Genomic DNA, 18,775 nt, shown 5'->3' with positions numbered 1-18,775 from the left:
TCCGAGCCAAGTTTTAACAAACTATTATTTCGGATGGCAATAATTGAAAATATCATGGAGCTGAAATGTCAGATGAGGCCTATATTCAGGAACTTAAAATTATTACCAGTTGTGATTAGGAAAGATATATAATGATATCGATAGAAAATAAGAAAAAGATGTTCACAACTGTGTAATGAAAAAAGTGTCAGTTTTGTTAATGACTCGGTTTTCTATTTCAAATGCGAGTAGTAGTTATTGAAAGGACGATGACTCTGAAACTGGAGTTAGAGAATGGCCGAGCTACTTTTGAGCGAGGTGCTAGCTCTACTCAAAAATGTTAGATTCATACATGACTTCAAAAATGGCGGAAGGCTTTAATACATTCATTGAAAACTGTTTTTTCGACAGCCTTAACATTTCCACCGGTACAAAAGTAAATTATTTGAAAATTTTTGGGCAAGGCTTGTAAATTGAGAAGTTGAAAATCAGTCTATTTGAACTACTCGGAAGATACATTCAGAAGAAGACAAGCATTCGTCTAAATAATATCGGAAGCATGAGATATTCTTCTAAATAACAGGTTTAGCTTCGATATTGATTTTCAACCCGAGAATTACTACCGGCTTTATGGTGCGAAGAATTCATAATGACGGAAGCTTTTATATGATCAAATAAAGGCAGATTTTGTGATAGGTTTATAGCGTTGGAAAATTACATAGTTTTAAGAGTAAAGATTGCATAATCAGTAATGATAGAATTTTTCCAGGCAGTTTCAAAAATCTAAATGGTAAAAACCAATTCTGACCGACGCAGCTAATGTTTGACATCTCAAGACGTATTACCCCTCAATGTTTCTTTCTCTTTTAAACAATGAGAATAACAAAATAACGACAAAAATTTGGTGCTACTACTTTCATGGAAGGAATAATTTTAAGATAATGATCACCAAAGGAGAATGTAAACCTTATAAAGCTTAAGCTATAGATGTTCAAGTAGAAACAATTTGGCGCATTTATTGGTTGTATGGGAAGATATTATGAACGATTGATAGGAGAAAGAAGAATGAGTAAATAAACGTCTTTAACAAGTTTACATTAAATCAGTTTAAAACGGATTTGTTGATTAACTAAGCGTTATGCTACAATTTAAAAAAAGGTAAAACGGTTAAAAGATAGAAAGTAGGTTTCCCAGTCTTTAAAGTCGAATCTTCACACATGCTCTCTGGTATGTGACTAGCTATTTTTCTTTGGCAGATTATGAACACAGTCGACAGATGAAAAGCCGCATTCCTCGAGAAGCAGCCAGAAATCCTCTTCTACAATGTTAAGGAGAAAATGTAAGTTTACCTGACGTATTGCTAAGTCTCTTTTACCAAAACTTATAAATATTGTGTTTTCATTCAAAAGCTAAATAAATGAATAAACTAGCAACTAAGAATTGTATCAGTTTTTTAAAATTAGCCTATGAAGTGAGTAATCCCTACTTCACTAGATGTGCTGTTGCATCTTGGTATACAAAGCGGGAAGTGATTAAAAGAAAATGGATTCACTGTCTGCAAATAAACAAATTGCTAACTTGAAAAGGAATGCGCAAGAAGAATCAAAGATTTGTATTTATAAGTGTTTCAATAGGCACTAGGAAAAACAGAATTGTGGACACCAAAACTGCACGACAAGGTTTTCAAGTTCATAATTGACAATTGATAATAAATGATGACATTACATATTCAAAACGATTCAATAGATTGTAATTGTCACTAAGTCTTAAGTTACAACATTGGTACTATTATTAGACGAACATATTCCATCTACTAGTCATGGAAGTTTTTTTTGTTATTAACTCCTGAGGAAAATGAGTAATTGGCATCATCATAGAGAAAGCTCGAACGTGTCACCATCAACTAGGCTTCCTCAACAATGACTCTTTACATCGGTTGTTTTGGCGTTCTAGCCCTAAGAAAAAGGCGCGATATAAGAATTTTTAGATGTATCATATGTTAGAGGCGAGATAATATTATAGACTACACTTTAACTTTGACAGAAAAGTGTAACATAGATAATATGATAATATAACAACAAAATCAATATTGACCAGTACAAAACGTGTTTCTGTCGTCATCATTTGTTAATTGGTTGCTTCGCATTAAGTTGAATATTTTTTTTCAGAAAACGTTGTTATATGTTTAAGGGAGACACAGTATCGTCAATATTTCGAAGTAGAGTATTTCAACTTTATAATCCTTGACACGTAAATACAGGGGATATGTCGCTAAAAGAGTTAGAAATTTAGAAATGATAAAATCGTCTCATATCAGTAATACTATTTGGTATACTTTTATATACTGCAAGGAACAGTTTAAGGCATTGTTGACGTACATGAAGTTTGCTTGATGACTTTCACATATCAATATATACGAAGCATAGAAGTTTTTAGAAAGTATTTCGTGATAATGTCATTTTCGATAGCTCAAGATGCGTAATATAATATTTTTCGGGATGATCTGAAATCTTGCAAACTTCGTAATGAATAACGTCAACTCCAATCAAAAAAGTACATGAATCTTTAATAAGGTTTTTATAGAAAGTATAACGTTTTAACCTGTTGGCAAATGTTCCACCACTTCGATAATTGAAAATTTTAATAGAGTTCAAAAGAGGCAGTAACGCTATCCATGGGAAGTTCCACTGTGGGTGGTCTCGGGATGGAATGAGTCACATTTCGTTTTATAAGTAAGTTAAAAAAAAAAAGAAAATAAATAGAAAGAAATAGACAAAAAAGTGAGGGAGCCTACAGCACCCCGGATTCCCATGTTGTCTCCAACCATAGTACTAACGAGGCCCTCAGACGCTTAACTGCAGTGATCGGACGGGAACTGGTGTTTTCGCCTAGGTATGGCCGTAGACAACTCTCTATCTTTTTTAAGCTATCTATACTATTCATAACTTACTTTAATAGTATACGGGGTTTGTGTTACACATACGTTTGTCATTGAATCGAATTGAATTGAATTGAATCCAAACAAAGTAATACGAAATGGCGTTCATCTTCCTTCATCACTCTCATACTAATTGTAAATATGAGACTTCTTCTGATTGATCTTGTTGATCATCATAGTATGCTAGCTCATGAGCATGTTGTATTTTTTTTTGGCAGTAGCACTTTTACCCACATAAAATATACTTCGTGATGCAACATCTCGTCCAAGGATTAATGAACAAATTATGTCGAAATATGCGGGAACATTCGTTCCATCATTTTCATCATATAAAAGACGGAGATGCGAAGGATATTTTCTATGTCGTCGAAATTGACAAGCCCAAGAAAAGTTCTCGTAGCTAGAAAAACACAATCAATCAGTTTTATGATAAACAAAAGGAACAAAAATTTGAAGAACTTCAATAAAACATTTGGAAACTTCTGTAAGTCTTATGTATCAAAATGCTTTTGCATATGGAATCTACTAGCTCACTTTTGAAATATTCAAAAATTCTTAAATCATTTAAATATTAATACAAGGTGCATTAAACGGGTTTAGCACAAGCACAACTAAAGAAAGTCATTGGCTATCTTTTCTTTGATTCCAGTTTCTTCCACTGCTGCTTTTTGCTTGAAATACTTGCAAGCATTTCAATTACTAAAGAGTAGTGTACTGTTTACCAAAACTTTTCACAGCTTTTTTTTCGAATGGCACTCAATCCAAGATGTTATCTGGCTTTTTAAGTTGTTCCCCTCAAATTCAGCGACGCAATGATGTTAAAAAAATTTCACTTGCCATGGTTGTTCAAGACTACTAGGATAAAGGAAAACTTACTATTTCTGATGAATCCTTCGATGAACGTAAAAGCGAAGGCGATAAAGGAAATCAACGCTGTCTGAACGCCGTTTTGGTTGCTTTTCTCTGACAATAAGCATCCCGTCGAAAATTGATTCCGAACGCATGAAGCAATTTTGTTAACGGTATTATAAGCACTGTCTTGTTAAAGATGGAGCTATCTCTTCCAAGAAACAAATCACCATCAACTAAATCTAAGGGGTAACATCTTTTTTTGACAATGTATATATGTTATGGGTTTATGAACAAGACGTTATTCAATTATTCGTAGTGAAATGATGACTAATAGAATACCTTGTGACCAAGAAATGACGAACTTTATAAATTTATCGTCTGTCTGTCTATAACTTATGGTATGCATCTAAAAAAGAAAAACACTTTGCATCCTGAATAAGATAAGTTTATTCAGAAGACCGCCTCAATAAAATCCATTATTGCGAATTTGGCTTTTTCGTATTCATATCAATTTCAACCAGATGGTTGATGAAACTCTCTACTTAATGAAAATTATGATAAAAACCACTGGACGCTGAACCGGCAAAGTTTGTTGCTACCTGAAGCGAAACAGGTAAATGTAGTCGAGCACCCAATAAGCTTAATGTCCGTTTTCGTAATTTTTTTTATGTGCTGTCTTTTCAAAGTTTTTAACAGCGTGCTGATACCAACGCAATAGCTTCTCAGTAGACTGTTGGAAACGAAAAGGTTGTTAACAATAAACGAAATGAAGTAAATGGAATTAACAAAATTCAACACAACTGGTGGAAATATGCAAACAGTAAATTATAACTTAAATTGATTAAGCTTAACTAGGCATTGGTCGTGCAAAACGGCGTATACATACGTTAATGCAATTGCTTATACAAACCGTATATACAAACACACTAACCAAGAATTTATATTGCACCGATTAGGAGTAAGCTAATTTATCAGGTTGCTTCAAATGAAGTTGCACTAAAGGTAATGCCCAAAAATCGGTTAATTGGATTTAGACAAGCAGAAGGAAGTTTTTTATTTCAATAGAATTATTATTTTATGTATAATATAATTTTATACTGTAACAATGTTACTAACGAAGGCCTCGTGGCCCAATGGTCAAGGCGCCTGACTACGGATCAGGAGATTCCAGGTTCGACTCCTGGCGGGGTCAATATCTTTTTTCCTCTTTCAATTTTTTGCTTTTCTTTTTATTTAATTTTACCCTTCTTTTTATATCCATCTATGGCCTTTGAAATGTCTCCACTTTGCTTATCCTAAATATCATCTTGATTAGCTTATTACTTAGTACTCTATAAATGCAAATTATTATAGTTGGCTATGATGAGAAATAAAAAAGGAACTCCCAAGGCGAGACTCGAACTCGCAACCTTCTGATGACCTTTCATAAGAGTCAGACGCTCTAAACCGATTGAGCTACCCGGGACTTGTTATGATGCTTACCATTAAAAATATATTCACTACTATCTAATCCTGCGAAGCTCTTTTTCATTATTGATAATTACGGATAAAAATTAAAATGAAAATTAAAATCAAAATAATTCGAGTTTAGTGTAGTCTTCATACCTATCTTCTTAAATCGTTGTTGCTGTTACTTTTACAGAATTTTCTTTTCTTTGCATCTATGTAAGTAAGTTCCCATAATACTTGCACTGTCACTGATTGTTAAAGCTTTGCAGTGATTGTATGTAAATACAGTAGAAGAAATGAGGAACAGGATTTTTTTTCGAGCGATAGTATAGTCATAATAGCTGTAGCTGTTTTCTATGCTGTGTTATCTATGAGCTATCATCATCAGTCAACTGGTGAAAAAACAAAAAAAAAAAAAAAAGGGGAAAAAAATAAAGCAGAATCACCATCGTATGCAAGAAGAAATTCATTTTTTTCTTTTTTTTTTGTTTTATTACAATTGTTTTATTTTCAAGAAGGAGGAACCGACGAATAAAAAATCAATTCATATTGTAAAAATTCGTTTCTATTTGATAAGTACGTTACGAAAGGCAGAAAGAAAGTAACAGTATTTAGCAGGTGGTAGGTGGTAGGTGGTTGATGGGTTGTTGCATTGGATGATCGCAGGTAAGATATGAGATAGTCCCCCAAAAAAATTAAAAACAAAAATAAAAAATAAAAAATAAAAAGGTAGAAAGTCGCTAATATATTTTTTAAGTAAAGAGCAGTCATCCAATGGCCAGTTGGCCGAGCGGTCTATGGCGTAGCACTCAAGTGAAAACTTGGACTGTTCAATCAAGTCTTGCTATATCGAAAGATGCGAGGGTTCGAATCCCTCACTGGTCAAAATTTTTCTTTTTCTTTCTTTTTCTTTTTCTCTTTCCATATTTGATTTTCTTCATTCATTTTCATTGTCATTTTCAAATGATATTGTTGCAAAATTACTTGGTCAGTAAATAACTTTGATTCTATATTCTTACAAGTTCTACTACTCTTTTACTGACCTCTTGTTGTTTAATTGTCTCTACGGTTTCTGTTTCTTTTTTTTTTTTTTTGCATCGCTACTTGTTTCTATTTACGCATACCTTTTTATTATAATCTTTGATGGACGATACGAAGTTCTAGATGGGATTGCTTTCTGCATGGAGCAAAGTTAGTAGAATAAAATAAAATAAAATAAAAAAGTTATATTAAATTTGATGAAATTTATTGTAAAGACCAGAAACCATTTTTTTCATTTCGGTTACCACCAGGAATGTATCTATCTACTACATATTAACTCTTCGTGCATGAATCAACTTAATTTCGATCAGATAATTATGTTTGCCAATTGTAAGTTTCTTCTTACATCTGGATTGTAAGAAATCCGTCATGGTCCAGTGGCTAGGATTCATCGCTCTCACCGATGCGGCGGGGGTTCGATTCCCCCTGACGGAATAATTATCCTTTTTTATATTTATCTGAAAAGTATCGTGATTTTGTGTGATTATATTCTTTGTTTGATTCATGATGCTAAATATAAAATAGGATTAGAAAAGCGGAAAAAAATCAAAAATATAATACATAAGAAGGAAATATCAGGAATCTATATTAGGTTTCTGAAGTTTTCCCCGTCAAATGAATGCTCTAATCATTTTCGATTTAGTTTCTCGATAATTAAGTTGAAATGCACAACTTTTCTTAATTCCAATATCTTTTAACCTTTTTGATTAGCTTTTTCTTCCCGGTCGTTGAACTGGATTTGCCTCAAGTAGTCGGTTTCATCAATTTACTTAATCACCGGACGATGACTCCAATACAACATGAGCAAGAGCAAAGTATTGTTCAGCTCAATGTGATGAAAAAAAAAAAAGAAAAAATTTGTCACAAACCGGGATCGAACCAGTGACCAACAGATCTTCAGTCTGTCATGCTCCCAACTACACCATTGCGACTTGGATGATCAGTCAGTCACTGATGTCAATCTAAGGCTTAATAGCCCTTTACCTTTCATTATTTCTTGTCCCGAAAAATAAATTGTTGTTTTGTCTGTTATTGTTGAAAGTAAACGGCGATTTATACGCTAAACAGAGAACGATGGTCCACTTGTTAGTACATCCACGAAAACATATAATAACGTACTAAATTTTATACATATAACAATGACCATTGGCTTAGCGGTGAAAATGTATACTAATCAAAAAACGAACAATAAGATGGACACTACAACACATTTTCATTTTCGCTCTCACTCGGAGTATGTTTGTTTAAAGCAACAACATTAAACCTTTTGAATTGATTCAATGAGTAATTTTAGTTTCTTACTTGTTGGAAGAGCTTATCCAATCTTTTGCGTATCATAAACAAGATCGGTAACACCAATCATTATTGCCAATATTTATATCATTTTGTGTACGCCCCAGGAACATTTATTTGTAAAGTTCGTTCCCTCATCAGAGGTAGAGAACTGAATATATACTACCAAATTACAAGTATTATGCATTAGAAGTGGAGCACTTGTACGTCTGTTTGCATCGTACACAATGATAGATGTTTTGAGGGTTGCACTCTATATTTTGTTACTTTATGAGCCAAGTATTTGCTTGCTTGTCCTTTTTTGCAGCACTCGAAATCAAATGTTCATTACGTAAAGATATTATGGATGAAGCTTAAGCGAAAGTAATATACAATAATAATGTATTTTACCAGGGCCTTATATAAATGGCAATAGCATCATTATTAATGCTTGCAATCAGTATGGAAGGTGTAACATTCGTCGTTCACTCATAAAACATCAACGATTTCTTAAGCGAACATCATTTGTGATAACGTTTTCGAAGCAGGGATGCTACTGACAAGTGCAAATGTAAACCGAAGAACACGGAAAATCAATCGCTAATTTTGGAAGGCTAATTTATCATCAGTAAGAATACAAGATCTGGTTAGAACTGGTTCACTCGACCATTTATAGTGAAGGCTATTTAGGTTAATAAGTGCAATGTATATGTTGGTTGATTCAACTCATTGAAACAACATATCAAAAAAGGTCTGTACCTAGGTATATCCACAAGCGATGTGACCATTACAGGTTATAGACTTAATCGTATATGTCATCCACCGGTTACTAAAGTTAATACTGCTTAAATATTTTAAATTAAGTAAAAAGTCGATACAAAATACAAAATGAAACCCGAAAAAGGGAGTCGGTAGTTCTCCTCATTACCGAAATTGTTTGCATTGGAAAACTTAGAATAGTAAGTCATCAACAAAATAATTAGATATAGGTTATTGGAACGATGTACGAAAGATACTTGTAATTAAATGACTTCAAAGGAATTACAAGAACCTTATGTTTTCTTTTAAGCATGTGGGCATGTGGGCATGTGGGATTATGGAAGAAAAGACAGTACAGTGTATATAGTGTATATAGTGTATATAGTGTATAAGAGATGGAAAGTTATGGAATTTTAGTTATGATGGAGAGAAAGGGAAAAGCCGTTCAAGCTTTCCATTCTTTTGCGCAAAAAAAAAAAAAATTTAAACTTACCTCCGTATTTTTCCCCTCTCCTCCCCTCTTCTGACTCTCCTCACATGAAAATAACAAATGATGATAATTCGGTCTTAATCTTTTTTATTATTTTGCGTAAACCATTTCTTATACATGTATCTCATCTCTTGTAATACGAAACAATATCTAATAAAAAAGAAACATCTCTCTATACTTACATTATCTCCTTTGGTATACCGCTTCATGGTGTTTTTCATTTTTTATTTACCCACCCAGTATTCTTATTTGCGTGAATAACTATCGAATTCAATGTTTAGGAGTTTCATCAGGGTTTTTACATCAACCAAGTCACAATCATCAAATTTATGCTGGCTTTCTTCTTATATGCAACATAGTTCCCACACTTCCTAAAAGTCATATTGGACATCAAAGTTATAAAATTTGGGTTTCATAATCAAATTTGGATAAATTTGAAGAAAATCGAAACGAATAGGTATTAAAAAATTGGTTTTTTGGTGGAGTTGGTAGGTCGATTTATCTTTTTGATAATGTTTATCAAAGGGTTATTTTCCATGTTCCATGGTCGAATAGTACTTAATCTGCTGACGATTTTTCTATTGCCATGCAAGCTGCATCGGGATCCATGTCCGTTGATAAAAGATTTATACTACTTATATATAACTTAGTTAGTCTTTAATTTAAGATTAAAGCGTCAAGTGTCATTGATGTCTAAATTGTAAAAAGAAATTCCAGAACTGTGGCATTTGTGCATCCCGAGTAGTATACTAAAATTTTCAATTTAGCTATCCTGCACAACAAAATTTTTGAATTTATCATATACAGTTATTTGTTCTGTCAACGTCTAGATATCAAAATATAAATATACAGAAACTTCCTGCATTACAGAAGGTAAACGACAGAAATTTAAACTAAGATAGAACTAAATCAATGCGTTATTTGTACTAAAGTTATAAAAACCCTCCGCATGAAGTAGGAATCTTCGGATTGGAAAATTCTAATGTCTTGGCTTAATAAAATTACCATTTTATTGAGCTAGTCAGATCCCTCGATTTGGGTTACTTTCACTTAAGGTAAGTTACAAGAATGTTTTCAATCTACAAAAAATACACTATGTCATATAATCATATAGCGTAAAAACCAGATGTGAAGATTGATAATTTCTTATAGAATAGCAATATTTAAAAGTAAACACTTTAAACCTGTAGCAGTTAGTTTATATTACAAGAAACTACAAACTGACAAATATGTAGTATTATCTTTAATAATACGGTGTATGTTCATATGGTATAGTTTAACATATTAAGATTCAAAACGTATACATTATATCTTTTTTAATATGATATTGATAATTAGCGACGTCGTCTTAATAAAACCTCACTAAAGGAATTCAAACGCAATGCCAATGTACATTACTACTTTTATTTTACCGTTATATTGAGCTTAAACGTATAACTGAAATAAAAACTTACATGTCGTTGTCACAGCTAGGATTTTACGCAGTCTAATATATATAAAACCAGTGTATGATTTAAGGGTTGTAAAAATTGTATTAGTATAAATTGGGCTCTACTTAGTTAACTAAAAGTATTTTCAGAGTCCACTGACTAGATTAGCTTAATAAACGACACTAATTTTATTAGGCCAGATCCGTCGAATCTTCCTATCTGAAGATTCGTACTTTTCAAGTTTGGTATATTTATATCCTCTACGAGGTAACATTGTTCTTTTTCTAATAAGATTATACGAACTCTCTTGTATTATTATAATACAATATCTCGGCCTTGGCAGTCGTCACAAATATTTAAAGGTGCATCAATTAAACTCATCATTTCAAATGTTATAGCTTTACTTTCGCCATCCCATTGTTAGGAACTTTTTTTCTTGCTTATGAATTTAGTTGAAGTGTATTTATCTTTTTCTTCACTTCAATATATTCGTTTATTATCATAACTCCTGTCTAGGCTCTAATATTAGAACAATGATAAACACCATTGGTAAAGGTCAAAGAAATCCTCCCAAGTTTAGCTTTTATAGGTTGGCAAGTATAAGGTCAACTAGAAGTCATATTCTATATACAGTTATATCTAGCTTTGCATATTTCACCTGTATCGGTTGGAAACTACATAATTTATGTAAGTGTGGGCCACTTTCTCTTCGTCCAAAAGTAAATGGAACTCGGTAATCTCACTCATTATAATGAATCAAAACCTTTTGTAGGATACCTTCATGGAAGAGAACTGTATATTTACCAGTTCCATTATCTCAAACTTATTAAGCAAGTCTGCCATTCGTACCGATTACAATATCTGAATATTAACTTCAATGAAATAAATGTATTGGGTGTATTCATGGTTCTAAAGGTTGTAATTAAATAGCCACTTGCAGTTTTTCACCGTAACCTTTACTCAATATAAGCATACGTTTTCATTGTCGTTAATTGCATCGACGATATTAACTTCACAAAGTAGAGCACGAAGCTGTACGTTCGTAAAATAGTATACACACATTAGAACAAACTTTCATGTTAGATTTTTTTCTTTATGTAATTTAACACACTGAGAAACTATATAATATTCAATTTCGACACCATTCCTTAAATCATCTTCAGAAAGGTGCAACCACATAACAGAATCGTGGATGACAAACGCAACTGACCTCTTTCGAGTCGTTAACAAATTGGCAATGACTAGCTGATGATTATAACGATGTAAAGCAGCCCTAGCCTTATGAATCAAAATATTCTCATCAGTCTCCAGTTTAAACGAAATAATCAATGCCTCCGGCGCCCAAGAATCAACCAGATAACGAAGAAATTTCGGGACGGGGCGCATAGTAAGTTCAAGTTTATCTTTTCCGGCTCCACTTTGAATTTTGTGCTCACTCATGTCCTGCGCAGGTATATGAAAATCACTAACAGCAGCTGCCAGGTAAAACAAAGCTCTCGATCTCAAACATTTTAATCCTTCCGCTACGGTTTTCAAATACCATAAATATTCAGTAAGCATTGTATATGGTAAACAAAGCAACTGATTCTGCTCCTTCATAAGTTCCAAGTCTTCAAGCGAATTACTTAACATATTTCTAAGGGAATCTTTAATTTCCCAAGATAAAGGGGATTCATCATCCTTTTTAGCGAAGAGGTTCGTCCATGGCCCTTCAAAGTGCCTAACGAAAGGCATCATACTAAAGTTCCTATAGAGGAAAATAACAGCATATCCTGCTTTACAGAAGTACTCAGCAGATGCAGCTCCCCTGCTTCCTGCACTAAAATTGTCTATGTAGCGAACCATGTTTTTTTCCATAGGAACCAAAGTTCCACCGCTAGTGACTAAGACGACGTTCCTATTTTCAGGCTGCAAATCAATGAACTTGTTCACCTTATTTTCCACATCGCTTAAAGTAGGAGGGGCCGGATTCTCAATAAAAAATCGCATCGCGTCTTCATTTTCCATACTGTTATTAATGTACTGACTCACCGTTTTTTGCCCTTTTATTTTATGAAATAAATGCAATTTTTTTTATGTAATAGTAGAATATACCCGATAAGTACGGACTTTCTAACCTTTTATGTCTTTGGATATGTTTGCCAGTCGACACAAAGTTCAATGGAACGCACACCCTTTTCACAACTTACTGTCAGCATACAATATCTACTTGAGACCTCGAGAATCTAGCTAAATTGCTATTTTTACGCGTTTCCTTACATAAGGCTAATCATTCATCTTTTATTGCTACAATCGTTTCTCTCATTGTATAACTATTCACCAAGTTTGCCTATAGTGTTCGTAAAGGTCATTGATTATGGGTAATAAGTCAGCTATTGAAGAAGAATTTGAGATACGATCTATATATCAAAAGGAGGTGAAAAAGAACTGCCAAAAGGAAATTGAAGACTTTGTTCAATGCGCTACAGGTCGAACTGTCAGTGTGCTTTGGAAATGTCGCCAACAAAGTCGTGTAATGAACGGTTGCCTTCAAAAAACGTATGTTTATAATATAATATATACATATAGAAATACAATATTGAATCTAACATAGTAAAATACAGAATAGACCAAACATCCGAGTGGAGATTACGCAGCCATCAAGAAGGAGAGAAGCAGAAAGCTTTTCAAGGGCAAATTGAAAAAGAATAAACAGTTTCTATTAATTCAATTAATTTTGCTAAAGGATTCTTGTATTTCACTGAGGAGATCTTACTGTTAATAAAGCCACTAGAGCTTATCTTGCCCACGATTTTTGTAAACTTTGATTATAGTATATACTACATCCTATACTTACAAATGAGTCTTCAAAATGTAATAGAATTAATATTTTAATACTGGGCTATTAAAGCCAGCAATGGCTAACTAAAATTCTGACTTTTCATATTAATTCAACGGGTCTTTTGTATTATAAGTCCATTAATAAACCTTCTCAATCTGCTGACCGGGTGGAATGAATAAGGCATCTCTTCTAGTCATAAATTCTTCATTTGAAGTATTTGATAGTTCGAAAACATTCAAACGCACAAAAGCGACAATTTCAGCTAGAATAGATAAGTCAACGTTTTGGCTTCCAGCAAACAGGTTTCTCCAAATTGCGGTAGCTAAGACAGCATCGTTACCTAACATCGATTGATCGTATCCAAAAATGGCGCCTGTTTGCTGTTGAAACAGATCCTTCAAATACATTCCGGTTATGCGATCGCTATTAATCCTATAATCTTTATGAATGCGAAATTCCATATCTTCAAAAAACCGAGTTACTAGAGCTTGTGAAAGGGCCTGCTTTTCCTGTGGCTGGAGACCACGGATACGTGTTTGAAGAATCCACAGATGTAATTGTGTAATTTGAAACCAAGACTGAAATGTCATTGGTACTTCACATCTGCGAAACCAAAACTGGAATGCATCTTGAGAATCCCTTTCTGGTGTTGCTTGGCGTGAAGCCTCATAATACATATATCTCGCAGTACTGGTAGCCTCGAAAAACATATTCTGTTTTGGCGAGATGATTTTTTGAAACAAGAGACTTGCTTTAGTTAAAAAACTATTAGGGGGAGCAATATTTCTTGGGTCTTTGGGGGGAGTTAATGGTTTGAACTTAGAGTCATTCTGAGAGTTTAGATTTGCCTTTTGTACGGTCTCCTTGGATAGAACAGAAGTACTATGTAAACTTCTTATCGGCAAAAGCCAATTGTTCTGATTTCTGTACAAGTTCGATCTGGCATCGGAGCCCAGTAATTGTCTACAACTTTTCAACATGGTTTCCTCGGTTCCCACCTCTGAATCAAAATTTCAGGGTTTATGTTTTTTATACTATATCAGGGTATGATTTTAATAGCTTAAATATTAACCTCTTGTTGAAAAGGTGAACAGAAAATCTCTAAGGTATAAGTGTTGGTTAATGCAAGCTCAGGATGAAACATTTCGATTCGCTTCCAACCATTTTTTAAACTTTGCAAGATGTTATGTATAAGTGATTTATTGTTTTACTTTTAATATAATAGGCCTTATATAAAGAAGAGGTGCTTTCTGCATGACTATGAAATCAAAACCCAGAACAATCATTACTTTGTGTACTTTTGAGCTAGCAAACGAATAAATCAGTGTATATTACATAAATATAAGGAAAAAATATTAACCTAAAGGTCACTCAACTTTAATCCAGTATGAAATTGAATGCTGGGGAAGCATCCTTTATCCATTATGGATTTCATGAAAGCAGTGCATTTGTTGGCCTCTATACATCCGTGCGAAAAGAGCACGTATAAAAATATTACTTTATCCAACCATCAGAAACTCTCGAATGACAATAGTAAGCCAAATGACTTGGGCAAAATTCATTTTATACCTGCACTTAAAGTACACCCCGAAGCTCTGATACATTGTGGTACAGCAATGGTAAACTTTCACTAAGCCAGTTATTATCATCCAAAAGTCTTGCTTTATCTGATCCTAGAGGTATACGTTTAATGACGCTCTCATAATTGGACTCTTTTTTACGAAAGTCTTTTAATACCCGATTACCATTCAAATCGATATAGATCCTTGTCTCATTCACACGCACTATTACATTATCCAAACGCATTACCAATCTTGCTAGCAAAATGAAGTGTCCTTTCACTATCCGTACTCGAACATCAAACATTGCTTTGCCATTATCAGCTAATTCGTCTTCGAACAATATTAACTCGGTGTACCACAAGTTACTACCGGCTTGTACAATCTTTACCGCAGGTATTTGGTCCTGAACGTCTTTGAAACGAAGGTTTTGATCTAAAACTGTACCTTGGTATTCGGTGTAGTAAGTCCAATCATAAGGAGAGACAACAGGAAAGCTCTCTCCGGTTTTGGTTCTTGATTTTATCCACTCTTCTGCGAATGAAACTTGCATTAATTCACCAGATCCTTTACCGACCATTTCTAGAGCATCCTTGGTAAAAAACCCGTAAATTGGGCTATCTTTATAATAAATTGTAATGAAGTTCTTTCCAAATGTCATCTCAGGAGGCGCAAATCCTAAATTCGTCTGCATATTATCAGCCTCATACGATTTCAAAATAGCACCTTTTTGGGTTTTTATTTTCCAAAAACCGTAACTATATTGTTCTATTTTCGGATCCATAATCCTTATTACGAGCTTTCTCTTTTGTTAAGTCTGAGCTAGAGTTGGATGCGCTTATGCTTGTGATCACAACACAAAAGTCTTCGCTGTGTACAGTTGCAATAAGCTACCTATTTCAGTATACTGTACTACAACAAACATAGAAATTCGAGTAATTATCTTAATAATTAAAATTTATTCAAATTACAATTAACAAAATATACCGCCAACTTGTCATACTGATCCAAAATCAAAAAGTCCAAAATTATTGAATAAGCTTAACAAACTCTTGAAGCCAGGGTGTCTGAATTCCTCTTTCTAATACCAATGAATGTGTATTAAGTACCTCAAACCATTTTGTACACTCCTTCTCAGATTCTGAGTAAAACTTCACGCGAACCCCTTTATCGGTAGTAAGTAGGATTCCCATAGTAATTCCTAGATTTAATACTTCTTTGTCACAATCCGCTATAGATAAAATCCTTGCATCTCCAACAGCTTTCAAGCCTAAAAGAAAATCACCACCTTTGTCCGTATATAAACTAATCTTTTTGGAAGACAGAACTGCATATCGTCTACGAACAGACGTACCCTCCAGTATATACACATGACCTTCTTTGTATATATAGCTCTGACGAACATGTCGAAGATCTTGATTAGCTTGACTTAATGTTATAGGCATTTCAGATTCTGGAATGGCAAGCTCCGGAATATACAGACAACTCAATGAAAGGTTTCCTATAACATCGTTCAGCTTTAGATCGGATTTACCAGATATGGCCTGTAATCTAATGGGAATTTCAGTAACTAAAACTTTACCAGAGCATTTATTCTTAACACGAGACAATGTCAGAGTTGCCATTCCTGATACTCTGGCCAAGTAGTCAGGTTTTTGCTTACCCCCATTTAAAGAACTAAATTTCGATAGTTTTCTTTTTTTGCGTCGATTGAAAAGACGTTCAAAAAGTCTTTTTGTTTTCGATTTGCTCTCCACATTAACAGCTTCTGAGTCATTCTTTGCGGAATTTGCTTGTTCCTTTTCTCGAGTATTACGGTGCGGCATATCAAAAAACATGAAATTGACGGTAAATTTATCATCAGCGGGAAAGGTGAAATCATGGTCCAATATATCATTACCTTTGTTCACTTGCCATGGAAGTTGAACACTTTGAGAAGGCGTAACTACGCTTATTCTCATACCCGGCTGATCGCCAACAAAAGGCGAGGAAACGTGTCGAAAATAATTTAAATGAATAAAGAAGCGGCCGCTTTTTGGTAAAGATTTAGGCTTATCTTCAAAAATATCTCGTTTGACAAAACCCAGCGAAGTTGATGGTCGTGGAGTAACGTTCTCAACTCCAACAGCTGCAGATCCGACTTTAGGCTTATTTATGCGGTTGGATTTTGAGCGATCAATTTCCAAGGATTTAGACCGATTAATTGCCTCTTCATCTGAAACGGGTGTAGATTGCCTAACTTCATCGATTTTGTCTGACACATCAAAAGTTGGCTCGTAATAAGCGACAGTTCCCGTTTCTGAAACGTTCCATGCTCCTTCTCTCTCGGATTGCGGACTGGTCGGAGCAAAATCTGATTGACCTGCGATATCATTTGCGGTAATATTGCTAAAAGTACGTTTCGAGCCAGGAATAGGAGTTATTGGCTTGTGGTGAAGTTCATCTGAATCCAGTATAGCACTTAAATTATCAATGGAGGAGCTGCTTTTGATGCGACCTCGTTGACTAGCTACACTAAATTTAATCTTCGCAGCAGCGAGCGAATATCGAGGAACCTCTTTATAAGTAACTGAACCACGCTTCGAAGGAGATTGACAATAATCATTCGTAATTATTTTTTCATTGTTATCCACATAGTCTTCTAAAATGTTGGGAATTTGTTCATTGCTCATCGATTCTTTCGAAAATTCGTCATTGTCTTGAGATGAGCTTAGGTAGAAACTTCCATCAGAAGCACGCTTAGCTTCTAGTTTGGCTTGTACTTTCTTACGAAGACTGTCAGAAGAAACTAATGACTTATTGGCATCATCTTCAAAAACAGACGCCGAAACTTGTTCAGTGGTATCTTCCACTGGTGCTTCTTGAATGGGTGCAAGGGGATGTTGCGGATGATAGTCTACAGTTTCGTTCTTTAAAGAATCATCGGATGGCATTTCGTAATTAACCTTCGAAGAGAGCAATTGCGGCGTATGTGGTAGAGCTCGAGAAACCCTCTCCGGAGAAAAGGGAAGGGGTGGCAGAGGCTTACCAATACTAGAAGCTGGACGAGGTAACCTACCGTTTGCTTCTGCTTTATTAGAATAATCATCTGGTCTTGACAAAGAGCCAACTGGTGTACTCTTGGGTGAAGATGCAGATGAAATAAAATCGGATTTATCTAAAGAATCATCTCGCGAAGCATCGCCTTCGGAATAAACGATCCTTTGAGAAATCTCTGCTGATTGATCATCCTGAATATCGGATACACCGTCCTCTTTAAACATTGAAGGTCGTGAAGAGACATTTGAGCTTCCGGTAGTGTAAGTTAAACTAGGAATTCGCTCTTCATTAGATGGATTTGTACGTCGTCCCATAGAGAAGCCACCAGACTTTCTTGTGGGACTTTGGGATGAATTATATAAAGCATTGTTGTGACCATAACCCTGCATGTACATACTCCTTAAATCTAAAGATTCTAAAAGGTCGGTAGCAACATTAAGCTCTGACATGTTACCAAAGGAAACATCACCGCTCTCATTAGACAAAAATCTCGATGCATCATTAGGAGAAACATCTAAGCTAGGTCCTTCAAAAAACAACGGTGTTTTCTCGCCCACTGGGGTACCCTGAGTATCCAATTCAGAACTCAACTGAGAGAATGATTGCTCTCCAGTAAATATGTCTTTCCTTTTATTTTCTTCCATCCTGTATTCATAAAGAATTCTTCGAAATACTTTTTCTAAAACTAAACAAAATATTAGGTCCAAATTCGTTACCAAAATAATAATAAACGAGCGTGAGCGTCAAAAGTACTGATTAGTGGGTATAAATAGAAAATAATTAATAATACTTGTTCAAAATAATACAATATAAATGGTAAGTCCTATGCCTTTATTATATAGGAGTTTTCATGAATTAATTGGTATTTCAAGGGGTACTTGGTGTCTGAAGAAGTAAGTCATCGAGGGAAACCCCGAGAGAACACGATTGCAATGAAAACAAAGTGGAATAAAATAGTAACAAGATATTTGTTAAAATAAAAGGTAAGTTACTATGAACAAACTGGAATTAGGTTCCATTTTTGATGTAAGAGCATAGAGATTACTAAAATCTAATTGATGAATCTACAACTTGAAAGAATGTTTTTAAATATTATATTTCTAACGAGTGTCGAGATAAAACTTGAAGCACTCAGTCCTTTGCGCC

General features: G+C 34.4%; 5 protein-coding genes and 6 non-coding genes across 11 annotated transcripts; 4 read left to right on the top strand and 7 right to left on the bottom strand.

Annotated features, from left to right (window-relative positions):
• Positions 1-2,766: 2,766 nt before the first annotated feature.
• Positions 2,767-2,881, bottom strand: SOMG_10107. Its single transcript, XR_008803640.1, has one exon. It is a non-coding gene; the product is annotated as a 5S ribosomal RNA (ribosomal RNA).
• A 2,007-nt stretch (positions 2,882-4,888) lies between these two features.
• SOMG_20232 lies at positions 4,889-4,961 on the top strand. Its single transcript has one exon. It is a non-coding gene; the product is annotated as a tRNA-Arg (tRNA).
• A 189-nt stretch (positions 4,962-5,150) lies between these two features.
• Positions 5,151-5,234, bottom strand: SOMG_20231. Its single transcript is given in 2 exon segments — positions 5,151-5,186; positions 5,196-5,234. It is a non-coding gene; the product is annotated as a tRNA-Lys (tRNA).
• Positions 5,235-5,994: 760 nt separating this feature from the next.
• SOMG_20230 lies at positions 5,995-6,103 on the top strand. Its single transcript has 2 exons — positions 5,995-6,032; positions 6,060-6,103. It is a non-coding gene; the product is annotated as a tRNA-Leu (tRNA).
• A 519-nt stretch (positions 6,104-6,622) lies between these two features.
• On the top strand, positions 6,623-6,694 carry SOMG_20229. The gene has a single exon. It is a non-coding gene; the product is annotated as a tRNA-Glu (tRNA).
• A 424-nt stretch (positions 6,695-7,118) lies between these two features.
• Positions 7,119-7,191, bottom strand: SOMG_20228. The gene has a single exon. It is a non-coding gene; the product is annotated as a tRNA-Phe (tRNA).
• A 4,093-nt stretch (positions 7,192-11,284) lies between these two features.
• ppc1 (phosphopantothenate-cysteine ligase Cab2) lies at positions 11,285-12,217 on the bottom strand (the record flags this gene model as incomplete). The annotated part of the gene is made up of 1 exon (XM_056183342.1): positions 11,285-12,217. The coding sequence occupies one exon, from the start codon at positions 12,215-12,217 to the stop codon at positions 11,285-11,287; it is 933 nt and encodes a 310-aa protein (XP_056039206.1).
• A 349-nt stretch (positions 12,218-12,566) lies between these two features.
• On the top strand, positions 12,567-12,901 carry cmc2 (copper-binding protein of the mitochondrial inner membrane Cmc2; the record flags this gene model as incomplete). The annotated part of the gene is made up of 2 exons (XM_056183341.1): positions 12,567-12,748; positions 12,814-12,901. The coding sequence occupies 2 exons, from the start codon at positions 12,567-12,569 to the stop codon at positions 12,899-12,901; spliced, it is 270 nt and encodes an 89-aa protein (XP_056039207.1).
• Positions 12,902-13,168: 267 nt separating this feature from the next.
• cbp3 (mitochondrial respiratory chain complex III assembly protein Cbp3) lies at positions 13,169-14,011 on the bottom strand (the record flags this gene model as incomplete). The annotated part of the gene is made up of 1 exon (XM_056183340.1): positions 13,169-14,011. One exon carries the CDS (start codon positions 14,009-14,011, stop codon positions 13,169-13,171), a length of 843 nt encoding a protein of 280 aa, XP_056039203.1.
• Positions 14,012-14,606: 595 nt separating this feature from the next.
• tip41 (TIP41 type 2a phosphatase regulator Tip41) lies at positions 14,607-15,374 on the bottom strand (the record flags this gene model as incomplete). Its single annotated transcript, XM_056183339.1, has 1 exon — positions 14,607-15,374. The coding sequence occupies one exon, from the start codon at positions 15,372-15,374 to the stop codon at positions 14,607-14,609; it is 768 nt and encodes a 255-aa protein (XP_056039431.1).
• A 244-nt stretch (positions 15,375-15,618) lies between these two features.
• mid1 (anillin-related medial ring protein Mid1) lies at positions 15,619-18,273 on the bottom strand (the record flags this gene model as incomplete). The annotated part of the gene is made up of 1 exon (XM_056183338.1): positions 15,619-18,273. The coding sequence occupies one exon, from the start codon at positions 18,271-18,273 to the stop codon at positions 15,619-15,621; it is 2,655 nt and encodes an 884-aa protein (XP_056039204.1).
• Between the last annotated feature and the right edge of the window lie 502 nt (positions 18,274-18,775).

This window comes from Schizosaccharomyces osmophilus, chromosome 3, assembly GCF_027921745.1.
Source record: "Schizosaccharomyces osmophilus chromosome 3, complete sequence".
Lineage (NCBI taxonomy): Eukaryota > Fungi > Ascomycota > Schizosaccharomycetes > Schizosaccharomycetales > Schizosaccharomycetaceae > Schizosaccharomyces > Schizosaccharomyces osmophilus.
This window is presented reverse-complemented; position numbering and strand designations above follow the sequence as displayed.